The 14,319-nt window shown below is 44.6% G+C and overlaps 1 protein-coding gene across 8 annotated transcripts in view; it reads right to left on the bottom strand.

Annotated features, from left to right (window-relative positions):
- The window catches only part of LOC137429595 (NGFI-A-binding protein 1), a 54,886-nt gene continuing 40,567 nt past the window's right edge, over positions 1-14,319 (bottom strand). For all 8 annotated transcript variants that reach the window (XM_068119624.2, XM_068119623.2, XM_078779617.1 and 5 more), the window contains 4 exons: positions 13,674-13,755; positions 2,243-2,354; positions 923-1,111; positions 1-795 (listed from right to left, as the gene is read on the bottom strand). In XM_068119624.2, the coding sequence (XP_067975725.1) occupies positions 722-795; positions 923-1,111; positions 2,243-2,354; positions 13,674-13,755 (457 nt within the window). In that variant the 3' untranslated portion in view covers positions 1-721. The remainder of the gene's footprint in view (positions 796-922; positions 1,112-2,242; positions 2,355-13,673; positions 13,756-14,319) is intronic.

Here is a 14,319-nt window from a genome sequence, read left to right as displayed (position 1 = left end):
TTCTTGACGACATTCTTTAATTTTTATAACATAACAGACATCTCGGATCAAGTCACCAGCAAAAATTAATTTCATTCATAATTGACGAATGTCCGACCCTGAACTCGAATTGCTCAACACCATTCTCAAGTATCATCAACTCTTTGAATGACCAATTCCTCAGGCAGTTTCATGTATTTCCGCAAATTTCATTCTTCCATAATCCTCTAATCCGACGAACATTGTGAAAATGTACATGGTACAGGTACAAGAGTCCCTTACGATTACGCAAGTATTCAACAGGTGTTGCAGTCAGGTAGTGGGAAAAGCCTCGTATTTTATTTACATTGAGGAGCTCCAACTGGAAGGATTGCCGATTCTGAGACAAGATACCTGGTTTTCACACTCGGGAGTTAAAAAAATGTTTTGTGCATCAAGGAAAACACAAAACTTCCCAAAAAATCAACTTTGTACAGAATGTAGTCCACAACTGCCTTTTGTGGTCAATAACACAAAAATATAGAAGTCTGTACGATCATACAACGGGTTCAATTTGTAGAACAAGCAGCACCAGTTCTGCAGACCTGCACAGGTCCAAAGTACTTCCATTGTAATTGGGCTGCTCTGGAGGCCTGTGGTACATCTTCATTAAAATGGCGGGAAGTATCAATTTCCCATTGTCGTTCTAGAATCAAATTGCCCGGCCATCTCATTCCATGCACCATCGACTCGGTGCCATGATTCACTCGGGACTGGCCGGCTCGATTTTAACCGGACAGGTTTGAAAGCCGCAATCGGCGACAGTCGCCTCGCTGTCTGTAAGGGGTGAGAGGAAAAATGGAACATGGGTGTTAAGTGTCGTTAATGTTGCAACTGTGACTTGATGAACATATGAAAGTTGTTTTCCTGGAGAACAACGTGAAAAACCACCAAGTTTCATCACCTGCCCACGCTGCTTCCACCTTGATGTTGTGGTTGGTGTGGTTGGATTCTCCCTGACATCGTGCTCGCAGCGCCAATCCCAACCCCTCACACAACCCCGCCAACCCTCCCAATCCACCGGACTCCGTGTTCGAAGGAGAGGGGGGAGAATGTGGACGACTGGACCCTGAGGCCTGCCCTTCGTCATCATCTGCAGAGAGGGTGCAAGCAGTACAAAAGGGTAAATTGGGGTTTGAAAATATTTAGGTTGACATCATTTACGAGTTTTGAGTTATCAGAGCAAACTACTGATAGCTTGATGCTATTAAAGACACAAGGTCGAAATAGTTATCCTGAAGATTCCTCAGATTACGTGGATTTCAGGTTGGTTCTATCAAGATCCAACAGGCACATATAATCAGATCCCGCCTTGCAAACACCACGCCCTCTGCGAGCACAGCACCAATCAGCAATCAGCGAATCGAGTCACATTTTCCCAGTCCATGGGCCTGTTAAACATAATTTAAAGCTCGACAAAGATTATAACAGTCAGAGTTTAAGTAAATATAATGTGACATTTAAATTCAAAACATATCCGTGATCAACAAAAAGACAAATGTTATTTGGAAAACAACTTTACACATCCTCCCCCTCGCCCCCCCCTCATTCTCACACCCCCAACCATTCCAACCGAACAGATTCACATTCATGGCAATATGAGATGTTATTAAAGTAAATGAAATTGTGATAACAAAGTACCATCTGCATTATGCAACCAATTCCAAAAATCCTGCCACCTCAACTCGCAATTTAAAATGTTAGCATCCCACCCAGCCCCGACTCAGCCCCGACTCAGCCCCGACTCAGCCCCGACTCAGCCCCGACCCAGCCCCACATCAATGACATCCCGTTTTCCAGGTGTAACCTGAGTGCCTATAACCATTCGTTAACATTACCCTTGAAACACTTGTCACAATCCTGTACCCCAATGAATCAAACCGGTTGTTTCTCTGTCCTGAGACACAATCTGGGACTGTCTGTGTCACAATAAAACAAGATGGTATTCTTACTGGCAGGAGCTCCATTTAAATGATTCGACTTTAGCTCCTCAAGCAATATTCATTTCATGGCTCTGCGAGTCTCCTGCTACCCCTCGATGTGATCTACTCAACCCCATTCATCATTTCTTTTTGGCTGAATACTCGCTATAGCTCATTTATTTTCTCCAACTCGACGACAAAAGTTTATATTGTTCTCATCTTAACTTCTTGTCTTTCTTAATACTTCTGACTCCTATAACCCCCCTCAATGATGCCCCATCTGTGCCCCCAAATCCTCATACCGTGTCCGTCTTCGCCGCTGCTGCACTCGCTGCCACCGTCCCGACTCGGGGCTTCTCCAGAGACCGAGCCCTCAGAGCAGCGCCCATCAGCCTTGCCTCCCTCAAGCTCGAGCTGTGGCGAACAAATGATAATAAGATAAGATGGAACTGGCATTCAATTCTCACCCTCACAATTCCCACCTAAAGTGAGATGTCTGTGAGCAGAGACACTTGGAGAAGTGCCACCCAGTAGAGAATGACTCGATTGTTTCAGCTGCTACCAATTTAATTTGCTCTCGGAAAAAGGTCGGAACATGATAACGTGTCATCATGGCCTATTTCACACTACTCCCAAACGCAGAAGTGTGGTCGAAGTTTGTTGGTGACAGAGCAAGTCAATCCTCTGCCAAATCCAAATTTCACTCTTCCTTCCAAAATATCTCAAACACCACATTACAACAAAGTACACCAGAGATTTTGATCTTTCTCTTGGTCCCTCGATTTATGGGTTTAGCAAAGCTGAACGGCGTATGCCCCCAATGAAACACAACCAAATAAATTAACATCACTGTTGAAAAACGTTTCACATGAGGTTATGATATCAATACAGTCATGAAGCCTCTTTCCACATCAAAATCCACATTAAAATTTGGTGCAAGAATGGAGAGCATTTCTAATAACATGATACGAATAAAAAAATTCTTCATTAGCGTGCCTATTACCAAGGTGTATGGGTGGCATAATCTTTCAGATTAGTCTCATATATATTATAAAAGGAGCCGTGTCTGTCTGTTTGACGTGTTATAACTTGAGAACGGATTTACGGATTTCAATAAATCCAATGATGGTGGATTCGGGTAACTCCCAGGAAATTTTTTTTATGGGTACATGGACACGCGTGTCAAAACTGCAAAAGTCATTCGTGTCAAAACTGCAAAAGTCAAAAGTCCTTCCAGTCACAAAACTCACTTCCGCTTCCGGTTTTGCCAGCGAGGTTACGTTTTTTCGAAGCTGTTCACGCTCTCCACGCTATCAAAGTTGTCATTGTTCCCGTTTGTATTTTTGTCAAAACTGCATTTTATTTTACGGTGTGTGTACCTACTTTGAGTCCCGAGGAAGATTCTCGGTTTAAATCTTTCATGCCTGTATAAAATCGTCGGTTATTTCATGCCGCATTTTTTTGCGGGATTTTACTTTAAGTTTCCTACCTTGAGGCTGTTTTCTCTCAGTGGTCGATTATGGTCCATTTACTTTCGTTCTCTCAGTTTTTCCCAGTCTTTTCACCCCATACTTCCTTGTTTAAAATCTTAACTGAAAATAAATAAATAAATAAATAAATTCTTTCTTTGTTCTTGTTCGTTCGTTCGTTCTTCGACCAGGTGTTTCACCCCCATTTCCCCAGATAGTTTCACGGTTTAGTTATAAAATGTTTCAACTTTCCCCTGAAGTGCTGTTTTCTGTCATATATTACAACACATTTTTCTTCTTCTTTAAAAGGTTGCTTTCGACTTTCTCACCAAATCTCTTGATTTAAAAAAAAAAAAATCCATCTCTTACAATTCCTCCTTCCGACATTCCCTAAACTCACCTGCACTCCACCCCTCCTCCAACGTTTTCAAACAGATCTCTCACTTGAAAATCACAAGAAACTCATTTTGCAATAAACGTTCGTTTCCCATTAATCATACAACACTTTCTAAAATCCAAACTCACCCCTCCCCTCCTAATCTCCCCCCTTGTCCCTTCCCTCCTAAACTCTCCCCTCACCCCTCCCCTCCTAAACTCCCCCCTCACTCCTCCCCTCCTAATCTCCCCCCTCGCCCCTCCCAAACTCCCCCCTTGCTCTCCACTCCTAATCTCCCCCATCAACAATCCCTTTCAAATCTCCCCCCTTCCTTCCTAAACTCCCCCCTCACCCCTCCCCTCATAAAGTCCCCCCTCACCCCTCCCCTCCTAAACTCCCCCCTCCCCTCCTAAACTCCACCCTCCCCTCCTAAACTCCCCCCTGCACCTCCCCTCCTAAACTCCCCCCTCCAAAGCCCCCCAACCTCCATTTTTCTCCAATTCTCCCCTCTAACCCCTCCTCCTCAAAGCGTCCTCCCCACTTCTTCCCCCTTCCAACTCTCACCTCCATCTCCCCCAACCATCTTCCTCGCTCTGCACCCCCCTCAAACAACACCTCACTGTGCCTCACCCAATCACCATCAAACCTTTTGTCCGCCTCATCCTTCCCTTTCTCCGAGCTATTCTGAAATCTCTGACACACCATCAACAGCTCTCCCTACCTCTCCCGGGTTACTCCCTCCTCCGGTATGATAGAGCTGAGCCTTGTCCTGGAGGTGGGGTTGCTATCTTTATCAAAAACTCTTCCTCACTCTCCCTGCACTGCCCTCTCTCCACCTCACCCCCAAGAGTACCTCTGGCTACGGCTTCCCCTTCTCTCCCACCTTTTGTTCATATGTGTGTTGTACCGTCCACCAAACAGTGATGACTCCATCTACATCTCACTGTCTGATAATATTGACCAACTTCTATCTACACATCCCAACTATCACTTCCTCATATGTGGTGATTTCAATTGTCATCATGCCAGTTGGCTGGGTGTGGGTACCTCTCTCACCAGCCATGGCTCCTCAGCAAAGGACGTCTGCGACTCATTGGGACTGACACAATCTGTCAATTTCCCGACCCGGATCTCACTCAACGGAGCATCTTCTCTTCTAGACTTGGTTATGTCAAACATCCCTGCAAATGTCTGCTGCTCTTCTTCTGCTCCAATCGGCTCATCTGACAATGTGCTTGTTAAAGTGGACGTCTCTCTGGCCATTATCAGAGAGCCACATCAGCGTCGACGAGTCTGGCATTTTACTCAGGCCAACTGGCACGGTCTTCAAGTAGGCATCAATCATCTGGCCTGGTCTCCCATCTCTACTGCCTGTGACATCAACTCATCCTGGGAATTCTTCCAAAGTAAATTGCTCTCTCACTCATGCACAGATTTATCTCATCTCGTCTTCAGTTGTCATACACTTCCTCCCGTCAGCGTCCATGGCACACGGAATCTTGTGGTGAGCCCTGAAACAATTTGCCTTGGCCTCCTGGAAGGCAAATCCAATGGAAGGAAATCTCATTTCCTATCACAAAGCCCGAAACAAGCGTGTGTCCACCTTCAGGAGAGCCAGAAAACAATATCTCTCCGTTCTCAAGACCGAACCCTCAAACCTGTCTCCCTCTCCCAGATCCTGGTGGCATCTGGTCAAATATGTTTCTGGTTTGTTCCCCCTCCATCCCCTCTCTAACCTCAAACCACTACACAGCTGACTCCACACGTGAAAAAGCTGAATGCCTCAACTCTGTGTTTGCCTCAAAATCTTGTGTCCCAAACCCATCCCGCTCTGTACCCAGTCGTACCCAGCTGCTTCTGGACTCTGTGTCCTTTTCTCCTGACAAGCTGGAGAAGTTTCTGTCAATCCTCGACTCTAATTCTGCAAATGGACCAGACCGCATCAGCTCACGGGTCCTAAAATCCTGCTCTGTTTCTTTTTGTTTGTGTCTCTCTCTGTGTCTCTCTCTGTGTCTCTCTCTGTGTCTCTCTCTGTGTCTCTCTCTGTGTCTCTCTCTGTGTCTCTCTCTGTGTCTCTCTCTGTGTCTCTCTTCTCTTCTCTTCTCTTCTCTTCTCTTCTCTTCTCTTCTCTTCTCTTCTCTCTCTCCACCATCTCTTTTGCTCAAGGTCATCTGTCATCAGCTTGATAATCAGCCAACATCACCACCTTACACAAAAAAGGTGCAAAATCAGGTCCTTGCAACTACAGACCAATCAGCTTTCTCCAAATTATCAGCAAAGTTATGGAATCCATTATTGCTTCGGATATCAAATCTTTCCTCTTCTCCAATGGCTTGAGCTCTGATCATCAATTTGGTTTCAGACCAGGTCACTCTACTCTGGACATGCTGGTTCTTCTGTCTCAACAATGGATGGAGGTCCTCAATGCCAAACAGGAAATTAGAGCTGTGTCCCTTGACATATCACGTGCCTTCGATACGGTCTGGCACCCCACTCTGCTCACCAAACTCTCCTCCTATGGTATCCATGGAAATCTCCACGCATGGCTTGCGGACTTCCTCTTTGGTCGGTCAACGTGTGGGCCTGAATGGATTTTTCTCATCTCCCCTTCCTATTCAGGCTGGAGTTCCTCAAAGCAGTGTTCTGGGCCCTGTGCTTTTTCTGGTCTTCATCAATGATCTCTCTGACTCTCTGGAAAAACCTCTCTATCTCTTTGCTGATGACTCTACTCTCTGTCGCTCCATTCCTCTTCCCTCAGATCGGCAATCTGCAGCCTCCTCACTCTCTGCAGACCTGGACAAAATCACAGACTGGGCAAACAAGTGGAACATGTCTTTCAATCCTGACAAATCTCACACTCTTACGACGTCTCTCCAAAAAGACCGAATGGACAACCCTCCCATCTACTTTCTGAACAATCCTCTCCAAGAAGTTCTGTCACTCAAGCTTTTGGGTCTCACTTTCTGCCATGATCTTTCCTGGGAAAACAACATTTCCAATCTGGCCTCCAAAGCCAGTCACCGACTGGACATCCTCCGTCGTGCTAAGTCCTTCCTTGGCACAACTGAGCTCCTCACCACATACAAGGCTTTCATCCACAGCTCAATGGAATACTGCTCTCCCCTCTGGGCCACTGCTCCTGCCTCACACCTAGCTCGTCTTCACGCTGTTGAAACCAAAGCTTTAAGAATCATTGGAATCTCCCGCGATGAAGCTAACTCCGAGGGCCTTTCACTCACTCACCGCAGGCAGGTAGGTGGTCTTTCTGTCGTCTACCGACTCCTATCTGGCCTTGCTTCCCCAGCTCTCTCTGTGCTCTGTCCCCCAAATATTTCTACAGGTCACACAAGATCTGCCAGTAACCCTCTTCTGGTGAAATTGCCAAAATCAGGACTCTCTGCTCACCTACACTGTTTCATTCCACTTTTCTCCTGCCTCTGGAACAATCTCCCTCACTCTCTTCAATCCCTCTTCTCCCTCCAGGTCTTCAAAACAGCTGTTCACCACCATCTCTTATCTTCCCCCATCCAAAACCTTGATCTTTTCTACTCCCGTTAATTCACCCCAGATCCACTTTTTTGAAATACCGACTTCTTTGCAGAAGTCATAGCAGTGTCCATGTGTTTTAACCTCTCCCACCCTCCCCCCCCCCCCCCCATTCCCATTCCCTCCCACCCCCCAAGCCCTCTCCCTCCCACAGATCCCCGGATGTCCCTGTTCTCTGATGTTGTACTTGTGTGCTTCCCTCTCTCTCTCTCCCCAGCTTGTCTTCTGCTCCCTTTATTGTATGCTTTGTGTGTCCGTTTGTCCTTTTTTGCGATTGATGTTAGCTCTTACACGAGCCTCGGAAAAAAAAGAAGGTTGGTTATCCCTGCACGGAGAGCATGATCTCCCAGGAATCCATTTTTCTTTTACTTCCCCCATATAATAGATTAGGCATCGCAGCAAAGATTGGTATTTCTGTGAACGAAGCGATGAGTCTCATATTCTAGTATATGTAAAGTAGAATCGTCACATGATCACTGGATCTGTATATTTATACCAAAAAAGAACTTACTGATCAAAAGACAATAAACCCTGAAACACACAAGTGGGATGGAGGATAAATCCCCCCACTATGAATAGTGGATGGCTCCAATCGTTTTCGTGGTAGCAGATGTTTTGCCTCTCGGTCACCACCCTTGATAGACTATTGACCGTTATCTTTAAAGTCAGGAGAGAAAAAGAAAAAGCGTTGATGATGGGATTCCCATACTAAGCAGCTCTGATCCTCGATTTAAGCCACTGCTTTGCCAATTGTAATTACAATATTACGAAGAAGGTGAAATTTTAAACAGACAGAGGATTTCACTTTTGCAAAGGTGAACAATGTCTACATTAAGGTACACGTGGTTCTAACTACACGAGCGCACAAGCATGGACATCATATCCATGCCATGGATCACTAAACCATCGGTCATGTCACGTTTTTGACTGAACACTGCATACTTGTGCAAACTTTTTTGCACAAAGCTCCAATGGTTACTGTGTTCATCAAGCTCTGCATGACCCATGAAAGATAACCGAGATGTATTGACTAAATGTAATCACAGCTACAGCAGTACTTGATGTCTGGTGTTGTAATGTTCATTTTATCGTGCGAACCAGAATGTTTCAGAAATCTCAGAATTGGGGCAAACTGTGAAATGTTATCTAATCACTCAGTGGCGTTGTGCATTTTAGCTTTTATGAGCCAACACTTTGCCATACGATGAGCAATGGAAGTTTGAGGTTGTATGTGAAGCATGCAGTCGAAGGCCTGCTGACACACATGCATTTGCATTCATGAGATTAGGGAGTATGTGTGCGTGGATGATTGTCAAATTTGTTGACTGCAATGCAAGAATAATCCCCTTAATTGACAAAGTATAACAATTTGCTTGGCCGGCGTTTCATCCCTTTGGAGGAGCGGCTCATTTGGGTAAAGGTGATACTTTGTGAAGGAGGGTGGGGAGGCAAGAGGTTGATGGGGTCGCTGCAGTGGATGCAGTCGAAGATGAAGAAGCCAAGGCATGGTTTTTAGTGGATGAAATCAACAGGACGTTCAATGACTTATGCCAATAGCCGTGGGAAGGAAAGAGAAGTTGACGTTTTAAGCATTTAGAGTTTAGACGAGAGGCTAACGCATGAAACGTCAGCTCCCCCTTTCCTCCCATGGTGGTTGGCAAACATCACTCAACGTCCTGTTGATTTCATCCATTGTTCCACCTGTCCGCCGAGGCAGATCAACATGAGCCTTCACCAGCAAGACTACTTCGTTCTACAATGCTTTATAGACCAACGTGTATCTGCTTAAAAACATAATTGACCCGTCAGTGATAACATTTCACAAGAAAGTTGAATTTTTGCAAACAGTGCAAAATAAGGCACAGGATAGCAAATAAAAGTCGTGTCTGGATATGATGATTAAAAAGGGCAAATCCAATCAGCCGTGATTCATTCTGCAAATATATACATACATATCAAAGGGAGGTGCAAAGTGCCCCTCCCTTTATATAAGGGATCGTTTCTCTGAATGCAGCTTTAACACGGGGACTGAAAATACGTTTCTCGGCTTCTACTGGATAAAATTGGCTGCAAATTTCAGAAGTAAATACTTTGTACGTTGAGGTAATATGTTCCAAATTTCACCAACGTCTGTTTATACATTCTTGTGTTATTTTTTAAAACCCTCAAAATCATGTTTATGTCTGTCCGTCTGTCCAAAATGTGTTGGTGCTCATATGTCAAGGACTATACAGTCACGTGAAAAATTAAGTACACCCCATGTAAAGTTTTGACTTTTACAACATATTTCAACATACGGCTATTTGATCTTCATTTCAACAATATTGATAGATAAAGGTGATATAATATAACAAATATCATGAAACATTTACATTTTGTAGTCCATTGTTTACTTTAAATAAACATAAATGCAAATTTCGCATGTGGAAAAAGTAAGTACACCCCTACATTTATCACTACTTCAAATACCTAAAATTAGAATCAGGTGCACCAGCTCAGGTGCAAATGATTAGAACATCGTTAGAGTGGATCTTGGAGGAACCTGTCTTATTTAAACCTCATACATTTAGTTTGGTTTGCTCTTTGTTGTTGAAGTGTGCAGCGTCACCATGCCTAGATCAAAAGAGCTCTCTGATGCCTTCGGAAAGAAGGTTATAGATGCCTACGAGTCTGGGAAGGGATTTTAAAAGATCTCCAAATAATTTGAAATCAATCATTCGACTGTCCGGAAGATCATCTACAAGTGGAGAAGATTCCAAACAACTGCCAACTTGTTCAGGCCAGGCCGCCCCAGCAATTTCAGCCCGAGAACAACCGCAAGATGCTGAAAGTAGTCTCCAAGAACCCAGAATGTCATCACGGGACCTACAGGTAGCTTTTGCCACTGTTGATGTCAAAGTGTACGAGTTTACCATTAGAAAGAGGCTGCACAAATTTGATCTACATGGGAGGTGTGCCAGGAGGAAACCTTTGCTGTCCAGAAAGAACATCAGGGCAAGACTAAAGTTTGCCAATGAACACCGAGGCAAAGACCAGCACTTGGGGGGTGGGGGCACAATCACCGCTCCTCCTAAGCTTGATCCATGCCTGTGGGCACGCACACCTTCCCCACCCACAAAATCCCAAATGTCATTCCCTCCCCCGCTGCCATTCAATTCTCAAACACTGGTAATACAAGATAGAGAATGTGTTCCTAACTGCCATGGCCTGCATACATTCTATAATCAACACAGGCACACTTCCAAACACAACTCAACCCTTTACTCACACAGACATTCATTTTTGGTTTTTCAAACCGATCCACTTATCGACCATTGGCGGTCACTCTCGCCCGCTCCCATTCCAATTACGCATGTCCCAATTTCTAAGCAAGAACTGAACACTTGGGACATTATGCATCAAGGCACCTTACCTTGAGTTCAGTTCGCCGCAGGTTGGCCTGGTCCAAGAGAGCCAGGTTTCCTCATTTATCCCCTGCCAATCAAACCCAGGGCTCTCCTTCCAAACCGAGAACCCATCAATCACAGTGGACCATCTGTGGAAGATCATGCAGCCCTCACCAAGCCTTTCCCAATCACACCATCATGTGTCACACCATCCACAGATGCTCCAATGGTTGTCCGGTGGGCTGTAATCGTTCCTGGTCCATGCGGATTGACCCGTGTCCATAGACAGCACACCATGGCAGGTCACCACATGCTGGCTGTCCCAGGGCCCCAGGGAGAGTTTCCACACACACCGAACCCTCACGAAAGCCATCACCGCTCTTTTTCTCTCTCGAGGGAAGGCGGAGCTTTTTTCCAGGGTAAAATCCCATGCCCCAATCATCTTGGTCTCGGCGCAGCATGTCCATTGGCCCAGATGACCATCCGTCACCCGTGCACGTCAGCTTGATAAGAAATGCTCATTCCCCATTTTTAGCCTGGCCACGGAAATGATCTCTGCAATTACCATGGTACGAACCCACTCCGCCCCATGCCTGCCACCAGGACCTGTGCTCAGCGTCATTATAGCATTGTAAGCACCCAGAGCATCGAGGCTTTCATTTGGCCAATCTGGGTGAGCTTTTGCGCATATCTTTCCAGTGAGGCACCATTGATTGCCCCATGCCATACAAGCTGTCCATTACAATGGAGACCAGGTGGGGTTCTCGAGTATCGCGGGGTTTTGAATTGCAGGCCTAATGAAATCGATGTATGGTAACCGTCTTGGGATACCAAGCTGGTTGCATTTCCCGGGAGTGGGGCTTGGGGGTGGGGGTGGGGGGGGGGGGGGGGGGAGGGAGGAGGGAGGGAAGGGTGAGAGGAAAGGGGCATGAAAATGATGACTGCATCACGAAACAAAATGATGTGCATATGTAAGACGCACATCTTACTATAATTCACCAAATGTCTGTCCGTCCGTCCTTCCGTCCGTCTGTCTGTCTGTTCCCAGGTACCGCAAAAACAGCTGAACTGATCGCAACGAAATTTTGGGTGGGTAATCCTGGCCCCCCCTGGAGTAAAATAGGCTATATTGTTTTTCCATTTTTTTCTTCAATTTTTCCAATTTTCCAGTTTTTCCAAACATGATGGAATAATATTTACCGATATGAACAGTGATGTGGCTTTTATTGAAATTCTACAAATACTGTTTAGATTTTGATGATTTGCATGTGATATGATTTAACAGATGTTTATATGAATCGTATAAAATAAAAAAGCCTTCAATTTATGATATTTTGCCTTTTCATTTGGGCCTCCCAATTGAAGCCCCGCCCTTAGGGCAGGTACCTTGCTAGTATGTACAATACAACATCATGTATTGTCTTTTTGCCAATAATGAACAAAATCGGTCAATAGATCTCCGAGGTATGGTTGTGGACGGACGAACGGAAGGAAGGAAGAGATCCAATGCATAAGCCCCTGTTTCGGAATAAGTCCAATGGAGTCAAATAAACCTAACCCTAATCGTAACACCACAAAGTGTTGTGAATAACCCTAACCGGAACACGACTAACCCTATCCCGAACATGATAAGTTATCATTTATTTTTCTCGTAATAATTAAGAAAATAGAATCAATGCACATTGTACAGAGTGGCCACAAAGTCCCTATGCATAAGTGTGTCCTGTTATTTATTTGTTTTCCAGGTATGGCTTCAGCATGACGGACACTAGTGAGTACACAATAGAAGAGAGACTGATTACTTGTGTTTGGGTTCACGACCGCGTGCGAGAAGGAGCAAGCTTTAAAGACATAAGGACAAGATTTTCGCAGAGGTTCGATAAGCCAGCTCCTACGCACGACAAGATGCGGGCATGGGAAAAGAAGGGTTTTCAACAGGGCGTGTCCTTGATTTGACTTGATTTAGAGCAAGGCTCTTCTGCAGCGATTTCACACCATTAAATCAAGATTAAGTATATTTTTTTCGGATGAGTGTGCTATTTACCTCAGCAATCGATCCAGGAATGTTTATTTTTGGTGCAAAGAAAATCCTAATTTTTATGAGGAAATTGAACAGCATCCTCCTCGTGTCATGATGTGGGCGGCAATTTCAAAAGATGACTTCACAGGGCCATATTTTTTGATACAACTGTCAATCACACTGCTTATTTGAACATACATCAGACGTGATTTGTTCCACAACTGTGTGAGAGGTCTCGAGGCAACAGCTATCCTGCAACAGGATGGTGCACCAGCACTTTATGCTCTCACTGTTAGAGAATATCTCAACAAATTCAGTGGACGATGGATTGGACGTGGATCTGAGATAGTGTGGCCTCCTCAAAGTCCAGACTTAACATATGACAACTCGCTTTGGGGCATTATGAAAGAGGAAATTTCTCATCTCCACCTAACAACAGTTGAAAACCTCAAAACATCTATTATGACCAGCAACCCTCAACATGGAATAAGATGTACAGAAGAACATGGAGAAAAATGTAAAATTTGTGCAGAGAATGGAGGGGAGCATGCAGATAAATTCTCACTGTTAAAATTATAAAAAATTCTAAAATAAATTCTAAAAAATAATAGATAAATTCTAAAGTCGAACTAAATTCTAACTGTGTGCATAGGGACTTTGTGGCCACTCTGCACTTTTAGCATTTCTACCCAAGCGAAGACTGCCTCGGTATCACTTTCAATGGGGGTTTCACATTAACATGGTTAAACATCTAAACTTTAGTAGAAAATAAACAACAATTAATGATTATTCATATAACCTTTAAAATCTGGTTTAAATTATTTAAACAAATGCTTTTATGAAATGCTTTATGTATGCTTCACAACCTCCTTCACAATCATGCAGTATAGTGACTGTTCCAACTGTCCCACAGCATAAGACAGTCTGTGCACATACCTGCGGTGGGCTGTGTGCATCCTGAGAGTTGTCCCCATCAAGTTTCATTCGCTTTGGGGACAGGCTGTCAGAGCCTCGTGCTCTGCAATGCAATGGGAGCGAGTGAGAGGAGCATGCAGACAATCATTCACGTCATGCCAAGCACCAAAACGGTGCCTCCATAGCTCTCTCCCTGAAATACTGCACGCTTGGCCCAGCAGAGGCCTGCCATGCACGGAATGGAGACGTGCAAGAGGCCATAACCACTTGTTTGACATGTACATCACATGTTGTGATGTACTTCATCACATATTGCTGGCCAGACTGAAAGGCAATCATTGTGACATTACTCATGACGCCCGTGCTGGCGATTGTAGAACGACGTAGAGTGTGGAAATCCATAGCAATGCAATGCTTCTCAAGCGTTAAATACAAGTACAACTAGAAAGAGCAATCAGACATTGCAGACCCTCACCAGGACCACAAAACCACTGGTTTCAGTGTTTTTTAAGGCTCTTGTGTTAAAACAAATATGGCGGCCGACAAAAAGTGACCAATGACGTCGTCTTTTTTCTTTTCCACCAATTTATCCCGAGATGATGCTCAAAAAATTTCATCTTGATTGGATGAAGTTTTGTACTTGTCCAATTATGAGGTCATAATGGAG

The sequence above is a fragment of the Myxine glutinosa genome, chromosome 6, assembly GCF_964187855.1.
Source record: "Myxine glutinosa chromosome 6, kmMyxGlut1.1, whole genome shotgun sequence".
In the NCBI taxonomy this organism is placed as follows: Eukaryota; Metazoa; Chordata; class Myxini; order Myxiniformes; family Myxinidae; genus Myxine; species Myxine glutinosa.
Note: the sequence above shows the minus strand (reverse complement) of the source record. Positions and strands in the feature narration are given on the sequence as shown.